This window comes from Pezoporus wallicus, unplaced genomic scaffold, assembly GCF_028554395.1.
Source record: "Pezoporus wallicus isolate ANWC-B61680 ecotype Strahan unplaced genomic scaffold, APGP_CSIRO_Pwel_v1 contig_47, whole genome shotgun sequence".
In the NCBI taxonomy this organism is placed as follows: Eukaryota; Metazoa; Chordata; class Aves; order Psittaciformes; family Psittacidae; genus Pezoporus; species Pezoporus wallicus.
In genome coordinates this window covers 300029-315087 of record NW_026640413.1, presented here as the reverse complement: position 1 = coordinate 315087, position 15059 = coordinate 300029, and the positions used below count along the sequence as shown (strand labels likewise).

The 15059-nt window shown below is 40.8% G+C and overlaps 1 protein-coding gene across 4 annotated transcripts in view; it reads right to left on the bottom strand.

Moving 5' to 3' along the window:
* Positions 1 to 15059, bottom strand: part of RAPGEF5 (Rap guanine nucleotide exchange factor 5) — a 134593-nt gene that overhangs the window by 14609 nt on the left and 104925 nt on the right. For all 4 annotated transcript variants that reach the window (XM_057418915.1, XM_057418913.1, XM_057418914.1 and 1 more), the window contains 5 exons: positions 11252 to 11401; positions 8572 to 8669; positions 6712 to 6834; positions 5948 to 6126; positions 2585 to 2675 (listed from right to left, as the gene is read on the bottom strand). In XM_057418915.1, coding sequence (XP_057274898.1) covers positions 2585 to 2675; positions 5948 to 6126; positions 6712 to 6834; positions 8572 to 8669; positions 11252 to 11401 — 641 coding nt within the window. The remainder of the gene's footprint in view (positions 1 to 2584; positions 2676 to 5947; positions 6127 to 6711; positions 6835 to 8571; positions 8670 to 11251; positions 11402 to 15059) is intronic.

Genomic DNA, 15059 nt, shown 5'->3' with positions numbered 1-15059 from the left:
CCTGCTGAAAGTACCAACAGGCAATTAACCTCCACTCCTCAGTTCCAAGAGCCCTAATTACAGACCATGTTATGTTCAGTGCCAGTGAGGCTACCCCTACAACCTCACCTCAGGTATCTGCATCCTTCTCTCTTGGAAACTGCTTGTTAGCAGCTGTTTTCATTTTCTTCCTTAGCTTCTACGTCTGCTGTGTTTACCTTAATATCCGTATCAAGAGAGAAGCAGTAACACAGGCTGAGAATTCAGATAGTGTGATCACATCCAGGTTAAATTATTTATTGTTATCAATCTTTCCTTAAAACAAGGGTTCTAGAAATTAACAGCCATCACGCTTGGTGCTGTTTGATACACCACCCCCAGTGCTGACCAGCGCTAGTGCTGGCACATGTTTGTGCCAGAGAGAGGTATTTCCTTAACAAACAATTAATCCATCTTCGATATCTCATCCTAATCCTACAGGGAGGGCAGAGAGCACCTTCCAAGAGAGCTCAGACACAAACTACCTTCTTGCCTTATATGCTAACACCTGCTCTACTCCACAGGCATCCGCTTCCTTTATTTCTAAGATGTTTTAATGGATTCACCTCATTGTACTCAAAGCAATTGTTCTTCTCCAACTTGAATTTTGCTGCTGTTATTTCAGATTTGAGGTAGGGTGCATGGACCCTTCAAGCCCATTTTTTTCCAACCATACTAGTTAGTCTAGTAAAAGATATCCCCTATCTTGTTTGTACTTAGACTCCGACAGCCACAGTGACACTTAACTAAGAGAAAAGAGTTTTAGAACAATGAAGATTAAATGGATGTGCTGTACGATTAAAATGCTAAAATAACAGAACATGGAATTGCAATTGCACTTTTTAACATCTTCAATCAGGGAAACTCAGGCTCATTAAAACACTGCATAATATCATGGGAAAAAAAAAAGGTAGAAGAGGGAGTTTGGGAGAATACTACTTGTTTAAGAATTCAGGTGGAGAGCCAATGTAGTTTCCTGTCTAAATGGTTGCTTAAATTTAGGTTGTTTCATTTACAAGTGTAAGTAATTATAATTAATTTATAAACATTGCTCTACTTCCTAGAAGTCACATTACTAATGCAAATAACCTTCTGCTTTTGAAATTTCCAGTGCAATAAAGTTGTGGTTTGGTTTTTTTTTTAAATGCATGTGTCTTCATAACTATTTTACACACAGAACCATGACATATTTTAAACAATACATACGCATATGCACCCCTTGTTCTGACAAGCAATATATTCTACTCTTTCTGGGAGAGCTCCACCAGCAGCACATGATATCCAGAGGTCTCATCACACAGAAGAGTTCTACATGTTTCTCTGCGGGACAGATCTACACCATTGCCACCAGTTGCCTTTGAGACACTGAAAACCTTCCACTCTCCTACCAAAGCCCAGAGAAATGGGATGAAGGCAACCCGTAAGAGCAGGCAAAGGCAGATGTCCCCTAGAGGGGCATTTTAGAAATAGGAAAGACAAGGGGTTTCTGTATCATTTGTTGTCCTCAGGTGTGTATTTTCTCTAACATTTTTGCTTCACCTGTTATTTAAAGTTCACTCCTCCTTGCCTATCTAAGTCCCTGTAAAATCCTCCCTGCAGAAGCAGTCACTGCCCTTGTTTCTCTGTGTGCCAAAGCCACTGACTTACACAGCTACACAGCAATGTTTCCATATGCATGATTTCAGCTAAGGGGGAAGGCTTTTCCTGGACAGTGGTTAGCAGGTTTTTAAGTCTCTGATGCCATTTGTCTTCAGCTGCTGGTGCTCACGAATATCTCCAAGGCAAGAGATCACAGCCATTCTCTGTCACTTTGTATTACAGATTAGTATTCTTTGAGTATTGCCCACCTGTGGTGTTGGGGACATGGGGGAGGAATAGGGCTTCACCCCATCACACTTAATTGCTCCTTCCCTAATTTTCAGTTCATCAGCAGATATAGCAAGATGGCAGACACTAACACTCAATAATTTACTTGGATAGAAAAAAATTAAATACACAATATAAGCACAGATCCCAGTGGGACCCTCCTCTAAATATCCCATGCTCTGTCTAGGCACCAGTAGCTTCTTCAGCAGATAATGTCTGTGCTCCAGTACGTTCCTTATTCATGGCCCATTTCCTAACTTTGCTGTCAAGATGAGCAGCTGCAAAAATGCTGATAAAGGAGAATTAAAGAGAGTTTATTTCTATTTTCTGGGTTTTGGTCGGTTGGTTGGTTGGTTTAGGTTTAAAATTAAATTATTCCATGATTCCTTTTTTGTAGCCACCTTTATGAGACTTTCTGTTCTGACATCTACTTAAAATGCTAGGATTTTTATTTCATCTTTCAGAGGGTAAGATCTCCTTGCTTTGTTCTTACTTAAAAGCTCTGGAAGGACAGTTTTATTTGAATAACTGCGTATCTGAAGTTTCAGGTCACAATGAAGTTTCTCTGCTAACACTCACTCTGTGTTTGATTTCAGCATGAAAAACCCCAATAATTAGACAGAAAGGGTATTTCACCAGTATACAACCTTTGTGAGAAGTGGTTTTGACAGGGTCTAAAAGATACAAAGATGCATCTTACCTCCCAGGTCAGAGACAGCCGGCTGACAGATGAAGTATTGAGACCCATAACAATAGCGAAGAATGAATTCAGATTTCTTTGGGCTTTACAGCTGTGGAATAAAAATATGAATGTTGTATTCTCATTTTTTGTACTCAGAATTAGAGATCAATGGAAAGCACAGGTATCCTAGGTTACTGAGTCTCATTTCAACCCTCAGCACTAACATACAATCTTCTTCCACATAATGAACTCATTAAATGTCCTCTCATGACCACCTGCAGTCCAGGAGAGGGGGTCTTTAAGAAGTTTTTTAGCAAATGTTCTACTGTCTCATCAACCCTGTTGTTGGCAGTTGGTTTTTTTTCCCTTTGCTGTCAAAAGTAATTTTCCCTTTTCAATGTTCAAGTTACTCTCAGCTATCCTTTACCATACAGAATAATTGACCTCTATTCTGTTGTATTATAAATATTTTCATCCCCTTTTTCATCTTCTCTATAAATTGCACATCATCAGTTCCTTCAATTCTCTCTGTGGTCATGACCTGCAATCTACTTTTCCATATTGTTACTATCTTTCATTGAATTCTTCTAATTTATTTTAACTTTTCTTCCATGTGTTTCCTTCTTACCAAGGAGATGTAGTGAGACAGTGGGGAGAGAAGGAGAAACCTAATTACTGGTTTGGCTCTAAGTTCTCACACCTTTCTTCTGTGCAAGTGTAAAACAAATAGCAAATTATTTATTTGAAACAGCATCACACTTTGTCCTTGCCTTTAATTTGTCATCTACTATCACAAAAGGACCTCTGTTACAGTACTGTTCTTTACCATCATGCATTTATTTCTTCAGCTCAGTATTAGCATTCCCTAGCTGAATTACTTTGCATCTATCTAAATTAAATCTTATCCTACTGTTGTTTGCACATGTCGTTAGACTCCTCAGATCATTCTTTTTTTTTCCTATTATCCACAGCATTTGCAAACCCTCATCACTTCTATTGTCTAAAAATTTGATTAATGTTCAATTCACATATCCCTATAAATCAGTTGCAGTTAGCACTGGTCCCAATATATGTCCCTACAGAATTTGCTTGATACCTCTATGTTGTGACATTTTACTATATACAATCAGACCCTGGTTATTTCTAGATAATTAGGATATTTGAAATCCTGAAATATTGAGTCCTTTTCAAACAAGATTCCCCTTTTTCTTGCAGGTTCTTGAAGATCACAATAAACATATGTGTGCATCTCTGTGTGAGTGAGAATCCTCTTTGAAGATAATTTTACATACAAACGAATCCACTGCCTTAACTGGGATTTATCAGAGAAAAGCACATGCCAAGGCGTTAGTCTGGAAATTTTCCAGCACTTCTTACAAGTTTTATAACAATTGCACTCATTGCTGTGTACTATCTCGAGACTGTATTTCTCACCTCATTTCAGCTGTCCTAATCATAACGTTGTTGCTCAGACCCCTTCTATCATTCAAGTCAGACAGGTCCCAAATGTAATTAATTTTAAAACAAAAAAGGTGTCCAACACAGCTCAAATAAACTGTCTGTTGGGTGGGCCCATTTCACACAAAGAACTGTAGAGAGAAGGCATGTCTTTTCAAGTCAGCCACTGCTTGGCAAGAGAGAAGGCTGCTGTTATAATCCATTTATTTTAACCCTTCATGACCTGTTTCTGTAACTCCTCAAAATGTTAATTTCTAACAACATGCTGATTTATTTTCTTTATTAAATCACTTGTTTTCTATTTTAGACTAGCTCATCTATGGGAGAGTATGCATCTGTGTTTCACAAACTCCATCTCCCTTTTATGTACTGACACACTTGTGTAAAAGCCTTCATCTTTTTACATATTCTTCAGCAGTAAAGTACACAAACATTCAGCATGAGGTGTTAGTCCTGGTGCTTTCCTGACAAGCTGAGAGTCATAGGCAATGATTCCTGGCCAAATCTGGAAGCAGAGAACAGGAAGCAGCGAGAGCTGCTCACAGCTCCCTACCTCTCTGCCTTAGTCAAAACCAAAATAGCAGGGCTTCTTAGCTTGTGCCTCATGATGACAGTCCTGTGCTAAGCACACCTTCCTTCTACTCTAATTGTTCCTCTTCTATCAGCTCTTCCAGAATTGGTAAAATATGATAATGTCTTCTTTTAGAAAGCTGCTTTTCTGATTACAAAAGATCCCAAGCAAACCACATACCCACTTATTTGTGTATTGATTATTTCATCATCTATAGGCTACAATGATGCAATGCATTGGGAAAGCCAGTCTGCTGTTTATTGACAACTGTATTTAGTCTCCATAGCTTTGGCTTTTCACTTAACAGAGATGGGATTCAAATAAAGGCACATTTTAGCCTGGTAACGAATATATCTCTATTCATGTGGAATAGACATGAAGCTTTTCCTGGAATGCAAATTAATGCTACTGTGGTGCAAGCAAGACACACAGAACTAACCAATGTTGACGTAATTTGACCAAACTTGTCCATTGATAAGGCAAAAAATGAACCATATGGATACCATACAACTTGCAATCTAAATCAAATCACATTTATGAGTTACACTAGATTAGATTAGAAGAATTCATTTCACCAAAGGCACTGCTTCAGCAGAGAACACTCTTTTGTATGTAACTGCCTTGCAAATTAAATCAATTCAGTCGATGAAGAGAACAAATTATACATTTTCCATGAACATGCACATTCAAATATTGCAGAAGACTTACAAGTGGAAAGAGAGGCAAGGAGAATGGTTGCACATATTTAAACTGCTCCATTTCCCTGGTTACTAAAATAAGAGTGATTACAGAGAAAAGAACTCTCTGTGTATAGTATATATTTTTATTCTGTTCCAAGGCATAGAAGAAATGCCAACATTATTTAGTAGCAGCACAAGAATATACTATCAAACTTAATTAATAAAGACCCTCACCTCCAATAAATTAATGAGTAGTCCAGAGAAGACTGCATAGGGCAACAGCTTATTGTAGCTAGTTTCCTCTAACAGAATATTTTTGGTTTCCATGTAGTCTTTGGTGAATAACAGTGTTGCTGCTCAAATAGTTATGTAACATGGTCCTCAGGTTATCTCTGCTAAGAAAGAAGGTATCTGCACCACCAGGGATTTTGCAGTTGATCCTGCAGATACAGTGGCTAAGTTGCTGGGGAAGACTTAAGCAGCATATATTCTGCCATGTCTAGTTTTGGCCAGTATTTGTTGTTTATGGACTGTTTTATCTAGGTGTGCTTACAACACTATTAAAACACAAGGTGACAAATCAGTTTGCTTTCTTTGCTTTTGCACCTACTCCCACCAAACAAAGGATGTGAATTCAAGGATTTTTGTTGCTTTGCAATGTTAGCAACTTACTGGGCAGCAATCTTGATGAACTTTTTGACTAGCTGTACACGTTTGCAGAGCTGGCTGCAGAGGAGTATCTCAGTGGCAACCCAAAGCTGGACCTCGTTGCATCTTTGAAGCAGAAGACTGAGATTCTCAGTGTTTTCAGTACTGCCCTGTCTGCTGAATGTGAAGTATATCAGCTCTTGCTGGAAGACATTGACAACATTATTATGGATATAAAAATAATTAAATGTAAATTAATTACAAATTATTTAGAACTGTGTTTTTGAAACAAGACTTGGGTATAAATGGTGATCAAGGAAAGCATATGATGAGAAGCAAGGGAATTTCCCCTTCATTTTCTCAGAAAGACAATATGCTTTTCAGTGAATGGTATTTTTAAGTGACATGTACACCTATTTGTGGAGTCCTATATTTACTGGAACATTATCCAGTGCAAAAGACAATTGGCATATACAACATATTCATACAGGCCGGTTTTAGAAAATAACCATGCTCTTCTACTCTCTTTAGGCAAATCTCAATAAAATCCACCAGATACCCAGGGAACATAAGAGTTGCCCCAGTACAGGGAAGTTACAAACTTTTCACAGTTTTTTTCCTTTTCAGTGTCATGGATTGCAACACATCTCTTGGACCTGACTCAATACCACCACTGAGAGCTGCCAAATCATTCTGTCATGATGGTGAACTGAACATCAAGGAATACCAGTGCTCTAAAATGCACCACAATGCTGCATGACCGTAACATACCTGGAGGCATTTCTTACCTCATGAATTGCATTGAAGAGGCTCCAGTCAAAGTTTGTTAGTTCTAAGGCAAGATCCCAGGTGTTGATTCCCAAAATTCTTACAGACCTTTGCTGCAATTCCTCATTTTCACCAAATGGGTGCTAAATCAAGAGCAAAGAATCCTTAGCAGATTCTAAAAGTTCTGCAGTGAAAGAGCTACAGGACCAAGGTACAAAACAGAGCTGAGTAAGTAATCTTCTCTAAGTGCACTCTGAGGGATTTTCCCCAAACTAATCAAAATCAAGAGTTACAGCCTATTTAATAAATAGCTTGAAACAGAAAATGGGTCAATAGGATCAATGATTTGCTAGTGGATTAGGCCTTCTCCCTCCCTCTCTAAACCTGACCAAGCAGCCAGCATAACGAAAATCAAATCCCCAAAACATTCAGAAAACAAAATCTGAATTAAGACACCAGAAAATTTTTGTATTGTAAGATAAAGGAATCATTCTGCAAACACACTGGATTTAGAATAAATACACATAACTTGCCTGCCAATCCACCTTTACAAATAACATAAATACATACATTTTATGATTAATCTTCTCCAAATATAATCACCAAACAGTAAAGTACTGTGGGTTCAGATTCATTAAAGTTACTTAGCATATTACTGTGAAATGCACTGGCACTCCCGGTGTTAAGGATCATTTGACATTTCCTTTATTTTCTTGGATTTTCAAAAGTTTGCATTTCTCTTTTTTTTTTTTACCTTGTTAGGCTGAAACTTGGCACATGAACCATCTGCCACGATAAAAGATTACTCTTACCAGTTAAGCCATTACTTTGATGCTGTATGTCTGACAGTTACAAGTTTTGTGAATTTTATTATGTAACTAATGAAACTAGATTGGCTGTCACCCATCTGTGCTGGAAACCTTCCCTTGATATCCTCATTTTTGGAGGTGGCTAGAATGCCGGAGGTAATGAGGATGACAGATTACAATGATAGCAGCATGTCAGCTCTTCAGTGCACATTGATCCAACAAAATGTAAATAGACATTTCTCATCCCTAGGATAAATGCACATAATCTTGGTGGTAGTGACAACACAGAAGTCAGCTGCAATACCATCCCTGCACTTTCCTTGGAACATCTGCATAACTAGCAGAAAACTATTGAAAGAGTAATTGTTTGAGTGCCTGACTGCTCCTGCCTCACTGAGGTTTTGGGAAATCATGGTCAGAGAGAATATGCAATCCTGGTTTCTGAGGACAGAGAGAATGAGAGAGACCTGCTCCCTTCAATCTGCTCTCCTCCCCAGCACCAGCGGGAGGATGGGAAGACAATACAGACAGAAGGAAGGGAAGAGGACATACCACCAGTGATACATGCCAGCCACAGACTGCCCATGTGGCTGCCACAGCACTGGGGTTGCACTGATGTCCAGTAATTTTGGTAGAACTCACACAACAACCATATTTACAAATAGCAATTCCATGGAGTTTGTCCATCACCTTGTATGATTATGTACTGGCCACTTTAAGTGTTATAAAGGCACAAGGGAGACTTGGGGGGGGGGGAGGTAGGAAAGAAAGAAAAAAAACTCACACAGGCCCTGAATAACCCTCATCCCATCCATTTCTGCACAAACACAAGTCAGCTTTTCCAGGCTGATGTAGATTGAAAGATTTAAGCCGTACAGAATCTTTGGTCTACATGAAATTGGTAAACAAATTCCATTACTGTTCAATCAAATAAGTGCTGTTAATGCATGATACTTTTTATAGAGCAGCTCACTAAGCTTTACTAAGGAAGCAAAAAATAAATTCTGCATTGAAAAAGCCCTCTTGAGTTAGACAAATAAAAATTGGGAGGTAAACAATACAGATTCTTACCAAAGAATCAGTCAGATCTTTCCGGTACACAAACATACGACTGGATGAATCCAAAGATTTTGAGATAGCCAAGTCATTTGGCTGTAGCTCATGTTTTTCTGTAAAAACAGAAAACAAAACACAAAAGCTACAGACAAGGTGTAAAAGCTGTATATAAATATGAGAAAAACATTACAAATGTATCTGTGCAGCCACATCAAGTTCTTAAAATGTAACTACGCATCAGATCCACTCCCTGTGGAGACCATTATCTCCACACTATTTCAGGCACAATAAAGGAAAGATGTCTCTGATGCTGGACTAGAGCACAAAACCTTCCAGCATCTGCTTTCAAAGTGTACTTCATATCGGATAGAAGAGAAAGAAACCCTTGAACCCCCATTCTAACCTCCTATACATTACAGAACATTCAATTTCAACCCAGTGTAGCTACTGTACATGTACAGACTTTTGTCGGAACAAACTGTTTCGGCCTCCAGAGACTGAGCTGTTTAGCAGAAAAGAGCAGGAGTGAAGATGTAGCTACAGTCATTCGACGGGAAAAGAAGTTTGAAGGATCTCAGCGCCATGAAACTCATCCCACAGAACAGGGCTGAAGAGTCCTTTACAGTACAGTATTTACAAAACAAAAGCAAAGAGAAAAGACTCTTCCACTTCAGAGTAGTGGTTCAGTTCTGGGCAATCTTGGATGCACCAGAGAAAGGTGTTGGGAAAAATAAAGCAAAAAAGTAAAGCAGAACACAGCTAAAATCTGCCCTAGGAAAACTGCCTCTTCCTGCAGGCTCCAATACCTGACACATGAGGTTTGATTACAGTGACTGTATTATGGAGACCCAAAATCACTACAGTCATGTTGACAGCTACCTTGGACTTCACATTGCCCATGACAGAGGAGTAGGACCAGGAAGGGTCTGAGAGCCAAACATCATTTCAGACTGTTTTGCCTCTTATCCATGTTCACACTGACACCAGATACATTTATGCTGAACTACCAGTATGCTTTTTCAAGGTAATTTTGAACAAAAAGAGCTTGCTTGTTCATTTCAGGAGTACAATAAAAATGTATTCTCCAGTGCTCACACTGCTGCCCTCCAAGTGGATGGCAGATGACAGTTCTGAGTCATGCAAACACAACAAAAATACCAAGGAAAAAAAGAGAAAAGCATGGCAGGCTCATGTATTATCGCTTGCAGCACAGGACTGACAATGCTAAGAACAAAGATACCAAAATTGTGTTATCTCAAATTAATTCAGGCAACATGACTAGCATTTTAAGGGTTACAGTGCTCATGAACAAATGACAATCCTATTGTACCTCTATTTTAACAATTATTTCTTATTGAACAGCCACATGGCAACCACTTCTATTCTGTAGCTTTCTTGGGAATCAGTGTGGTCTAAAGATAATAGTGTGTTTCATTACTTATGAACTGTTGGTTTTCTTTAGCTAAGTAGGCAGTTAGCACCAGATTTATTGCTATCAGAGCAAAACTTGCTCTGCTCTTGAACAGGAGCACAAGACCTGAAAAGCAACAGCAGCCCAGTGATTTTGCAGTGCTGTAAAATGCACTGGAATGGGCACACACAAAGGTAAAATGGGTATGTCTGTAAAAGATTATTGCTCAGCTGGCCAGGACATCTACATGTAATGCTCCTCTGTGACTGCTCCGTGCCCAGCCTTTCCATAGCCAGAGTAGGGCACCATTTTTCAGCCACCCACACTGATGCCCTGTAAAAAAATGGTTATTTAACTGAGCTCTGTGTAGGGGAGAAAAATGTGACCTACCACTTCTGAATCAAATAAATACACAGTACAACCCAGCATTTGTGTATAGTTAATTTAACTAGACTGACTAAGAAGTAGCGAAGGTGCATCTTTTGCCCCAGGGGATTGACACCATTATCTGAGAACACAGCCAAGTATTCTACACTCTTAGTCCCTTTTTGTAGATTCAGCTTCTCATTTCTATGTGCCTAGTTAAATTGCTTTCTTTATATACTCTAAGAGCCAAAAGATACCACAATGAGCAAAACAATTTCAAAGAGCTTGAGACCTGCCAGACCCCAAGGAAATGCCTGGGGGTTTGGCTGGTCCTTAGTATCAGCCTACAGTCAGTCTGGTTTTCCTTAAAAAAGACAATAAGCTTTTCTGTTCAATGAGAAGCACTAAAATAATAAGCAAAAAATGCCAGTTGTAAGCAAAACTGCTTACAAAATATTGCTTAGATTGCTCTTGGTATCTCAGCCGTGCAAATACATGTCTCCCTCCTTTCTGCTAGGAATATTCATTACTCACGTTGTAAATGAGTAAACAGACACACATATAGTATTTGCTATTCCCTTTTGCATTTTTAAAGCAAACCATGCCTCATTGCCTTCCAAATTAATTTAAATATGAAAGTAGGAGATTTATCTGTGGGGAACAAATAAAATCTTGCAATACTGCTGGAGATTGAAAGTCTGCACTCCTTTCTGAGCAAGGGGATGCCGTATCCAATGGTACCAAAGAATAAGCTGTTGCCATGGAAACGACTCTCTGGGAAGCAGCTCCTCATTGTTCCTGTGGTCACCCAGCTGTGGGCCTGCACAGGAACAGCTGTATTCTTGCACCAGAAAGTGTCACCCCTCCCCTACATGATGCACTAAAAGGTAAGTAATCAGATGAAGGGGGGTTATTTACCACCAGAGAATGTGACCGTCACCAGCACCAGCTCTTCCTCCACGTACTGGATCTTTTCTGCTACAATCTTCAGTATGTCTAGAGCTGAAGTGGATACTTGAGCTTTCACACTGACATAGGAGTGTTCTGTTATATACACACGGCAGAAAACTGCAAAAAGGAAGAAAGACACATTCAGCATTAGACAGAGATATCTGACAGAGCAGGGAGAATCTCGCAGACCAAACCCTGGCAATGCCTTGGCTGCCTGGCTACTGCAGCTCCTCGCCCTGGGAAATGCAAGTAAATGGAAATGGAGACCCCACCATGAGGATCTATTATGGACACCCTGCTCTACTGCCTATCATCTTTCCAAACCCAGCTGTTGCCATATTTTCTCCCTTCCTTTTAGGTTCAGATAAATCACCATCCTTTCAATACATTTCATATCCGCTGCAGAAATTATTTTGGACCTCCACTTCCACCTGGAACAAGAGGCTTCACAAGAACCACTCTCCCTGATTTTCAACCTCCCCAATCTTCAACTGCTCCTGCTACCTTATCTGGCTAGACGTCTAAACTACTTTCATTGCCAGTGTATTTTAGCACCAGTAGAGGCTGCCCAAATAGCAATGCAATTAGTTTTGACAACTCTTTCCATGAATCACTTGCAGCACATATAAAAGAAACCGATTTGAAGAAATTCTCTGGGTTCATCACTTCCACTGAAGAGCATGAGTAGGTTAGGCTCTCTGGAAGGAAGATTCCCAGCAGCAATGCTGTGGTCAGCTCAGCTAGTCCTTGTTTCTGTTACAAAAAGGATGTACGCTCTCTCTGCTTGCCAGAATTTTGTGTTTACACCTTTTACTGAGTTTGCTGTAGCCAGTTCTTTGAAATACAGCTGCCATAATGTCCCGGGTTCAGCAGTAGCAGTTATTTTTTCTCCTTCTTAGTAGCTGCTGCAGTGCTGTGGTTTTGACTTTGTTAAGCAGTTAAACAGAGTCGGGTTTGGGTTATCTGAGGTTAGATGATGATATAGGAGGACCAAGAGATTTTCCCCAAGGCTGGACAGTAATGAGTGGCAGGGTGTGTGGGACAGTATGGGCCAGTATCTAGGCCACTGGGCCCCTCCAGTGCTTTGGAAGCGTTGGAGATGGAAGGCAGCTGTATGGAGTCCCCAACGACAAGTTGCAGAAACTGCTGAAGGGGAGGGTGAATTATTTTGAGCCTGGTGGGCCCGTGACACTTCAGGCCACCAGGGCAGAGATACAACATAAAGATGGACTCATGATCGAGGGGTGGACTTAGCAATGGACACTACTGCCCAGGTTATTCGTGAGGATGAGCACTGCACACAGCCTCTCCTGCTCTGAAAGACTGTTACAAAAGATGGAACCTGACATCATGGACCGAATGGACTCAGCAGCTTTACAGAGATTGGTCCATGCACTAAGGAATGATACCTGTGTGTATGTGTATGTGTGTGGATGTATATATATATATATATGTATATACGTAAGAGCAATGGTATATTGAAAATGTGGCATCTGAGCATGACGTGAATGGTATGGAATAAGGGGTGAATACTGTGCTGGGTTCAGCAGTAGCAGTTATTTTTTTCTCCTTCTTAGTAGCTGGTGCAGCGCTGTGGTTTTGACTTTTGGCATGGGAACAGCACTGACAATACCCATGTTTTTAGTTACTGCTCAAATGTTTAGTCTGACCAAGGACTTTCTGAATCTCATGCTCTGCCAGGGAGGAGGGGAAGCCAGGAGGAAGCAGAGACAGGAAACTTGTCCCAGACTAGCCAAAGAGGTATTCCATACCACAGCACGTCATGCCCCATATATAAACTGGGGGCAGTTACCCAGAAGGGCTAGCTCTCTGCTCAGGTCGGGCGAGCTATCGGTTGGGTTGGGTATCAGCAGGTGGTGAGTGGTTGTATTCTCTTCCCTTGTTATTTCCCTTATCATTATTATTATTGGTGGCAGCAGTAGTGGTTTGTGTTATACCTTAGTTACTGGACTGGTCTTATCTCAACCTGTGGAAGTTATATTCTTTTGATTCTCCTCCCCATCCCTCCGTGAGCTGGGGGAGGGAAAAAGGCCGGGGGGGAATGAGAGAGAGACTGTGTGGCTGACTGGGTTTAAACCATGACACATAATTAAAAGGGAAGAAACAGGGCTGCAGACTTGCATAAATATTTCAATGATTATACCTGATAATAAGAATTGCCAGAACTTTTGATTTCATACTTACTTAAGTGCTTAATTAAACTTTAAATTTCTTTCTACTCTAGCACTTCTTACTGCAATAAAGCTGCTACCATACAGGTATAAGACAAAACTTCTCTTGTCCAAAAGTGCTGGGTTTTAATTTATTTTTATTGACAGATGTATGTAGTTCTGTGCTTGTCCTACAAATCTTCATGGCTTCAGGGCACTTTCATTAATGGAGACCATGCAAGAAGCAGTTAAAAACTCTATTCTCAAGAATATCTTTCTTTTTTTTGTATTGTAGTAAAGAAGAAATGCAGATGATAAGGAAGAAAGAACTTAACATATGGCCTTGGGGAAGAAAAGTAATTTGATTTTATAATGTTTTCTTAACCTGCCTCTGCTGACAGACAGTAAATCAGATGCTCATCCTATGGCAGATTCTCTCTTCAGAATGGTTATAACTCATGAAAAGAGAGAGACATCAAACTGCACACTAAATTATTAGGTAGAAAAACAAATTTTAAGAACACTGACAGAATGTCCTGGGTTCAGCAGTAGCAGTCATGTTTCTCCTTCTTGGTAGCTGGTGCAGTGCAGTGTTTTGACTTTCGGCCTGGGAACAGAGCTGATAACAAGGATGGCTTGGCCAAGGACTTTGTGAGCCTCATGCTCTGTCAGGGAGGAGGGGAAGACAGGAGGAAGCAGAGACAGGACACCTGACCCAAACTGACCAAAGAGGTATTCCATACCACAGCACGTCATGCCCAGGAAGTAACTGGGAGTTAGCCGGAAGGGCTGGGAGACTGCAGGGTTGGAGGAGGTATGGGTCAGTGCTTGGTCAGGCTTGGGGGGTGAGTTATTGGTTGGCTGGTGGTGAGGTGTTGTATTCTCTTCCCTTGTTATTTCCTTTATCATTATTATCACAGTATCACAGTATGTTAGAGATTGGAAGGGACCTCGAAAGATCATCTAGTCCAATCCCCCTGCCGGAGCAGGAACACCTAGATAATGTTACACAGGAATGCATCCAGGCGGGTTTTGAATGTCTCCAGGGAAGGAGACTCCACAACCTCCCTGGGCAGCCTGTTCCAGTGTTCCGTCACCCTCACTGAGAAGAAGTTTCTTCTCAAGTTTAAGTGGAACCTCTTGTGTTCCAGTTTGTACCCATTACCCCTTGTCCTATCATTGTTTGCCACTGAGTAGAGCCTGGCTCCGTCCTCGTGACACTCCCCCTTTATATATTTATAGACACTGATAAGGTCACCCCTCAGTCTCCTCTTCTCCAAACTATAGAGACCCAGCTCCCTCAGTCTTTCCTCATAAGGGAGATGCTCCACTCCCTTAATCATCTTCGTTGCCCTGCGCTGGACTCTCTCCAGCAGCTCCCTGTCCTTCTTGAACTGAGGGGCCCAGAACTGGACACAATACTCCAGATGCGGTCTCACCAGGGCAGAGTAGAGGGGAAGGAGGACCTCTCTCGACCTACTAACCACCGCCCTTCTAATACACCCCAGGATGCCATTGGCCTTCTTAGCCACAAGGGCACAGTGTTGGCTCATGGTCATCCTGTCGTCCACTAGGACCTCCAGGTCCCTCTCCCCTACACTGCT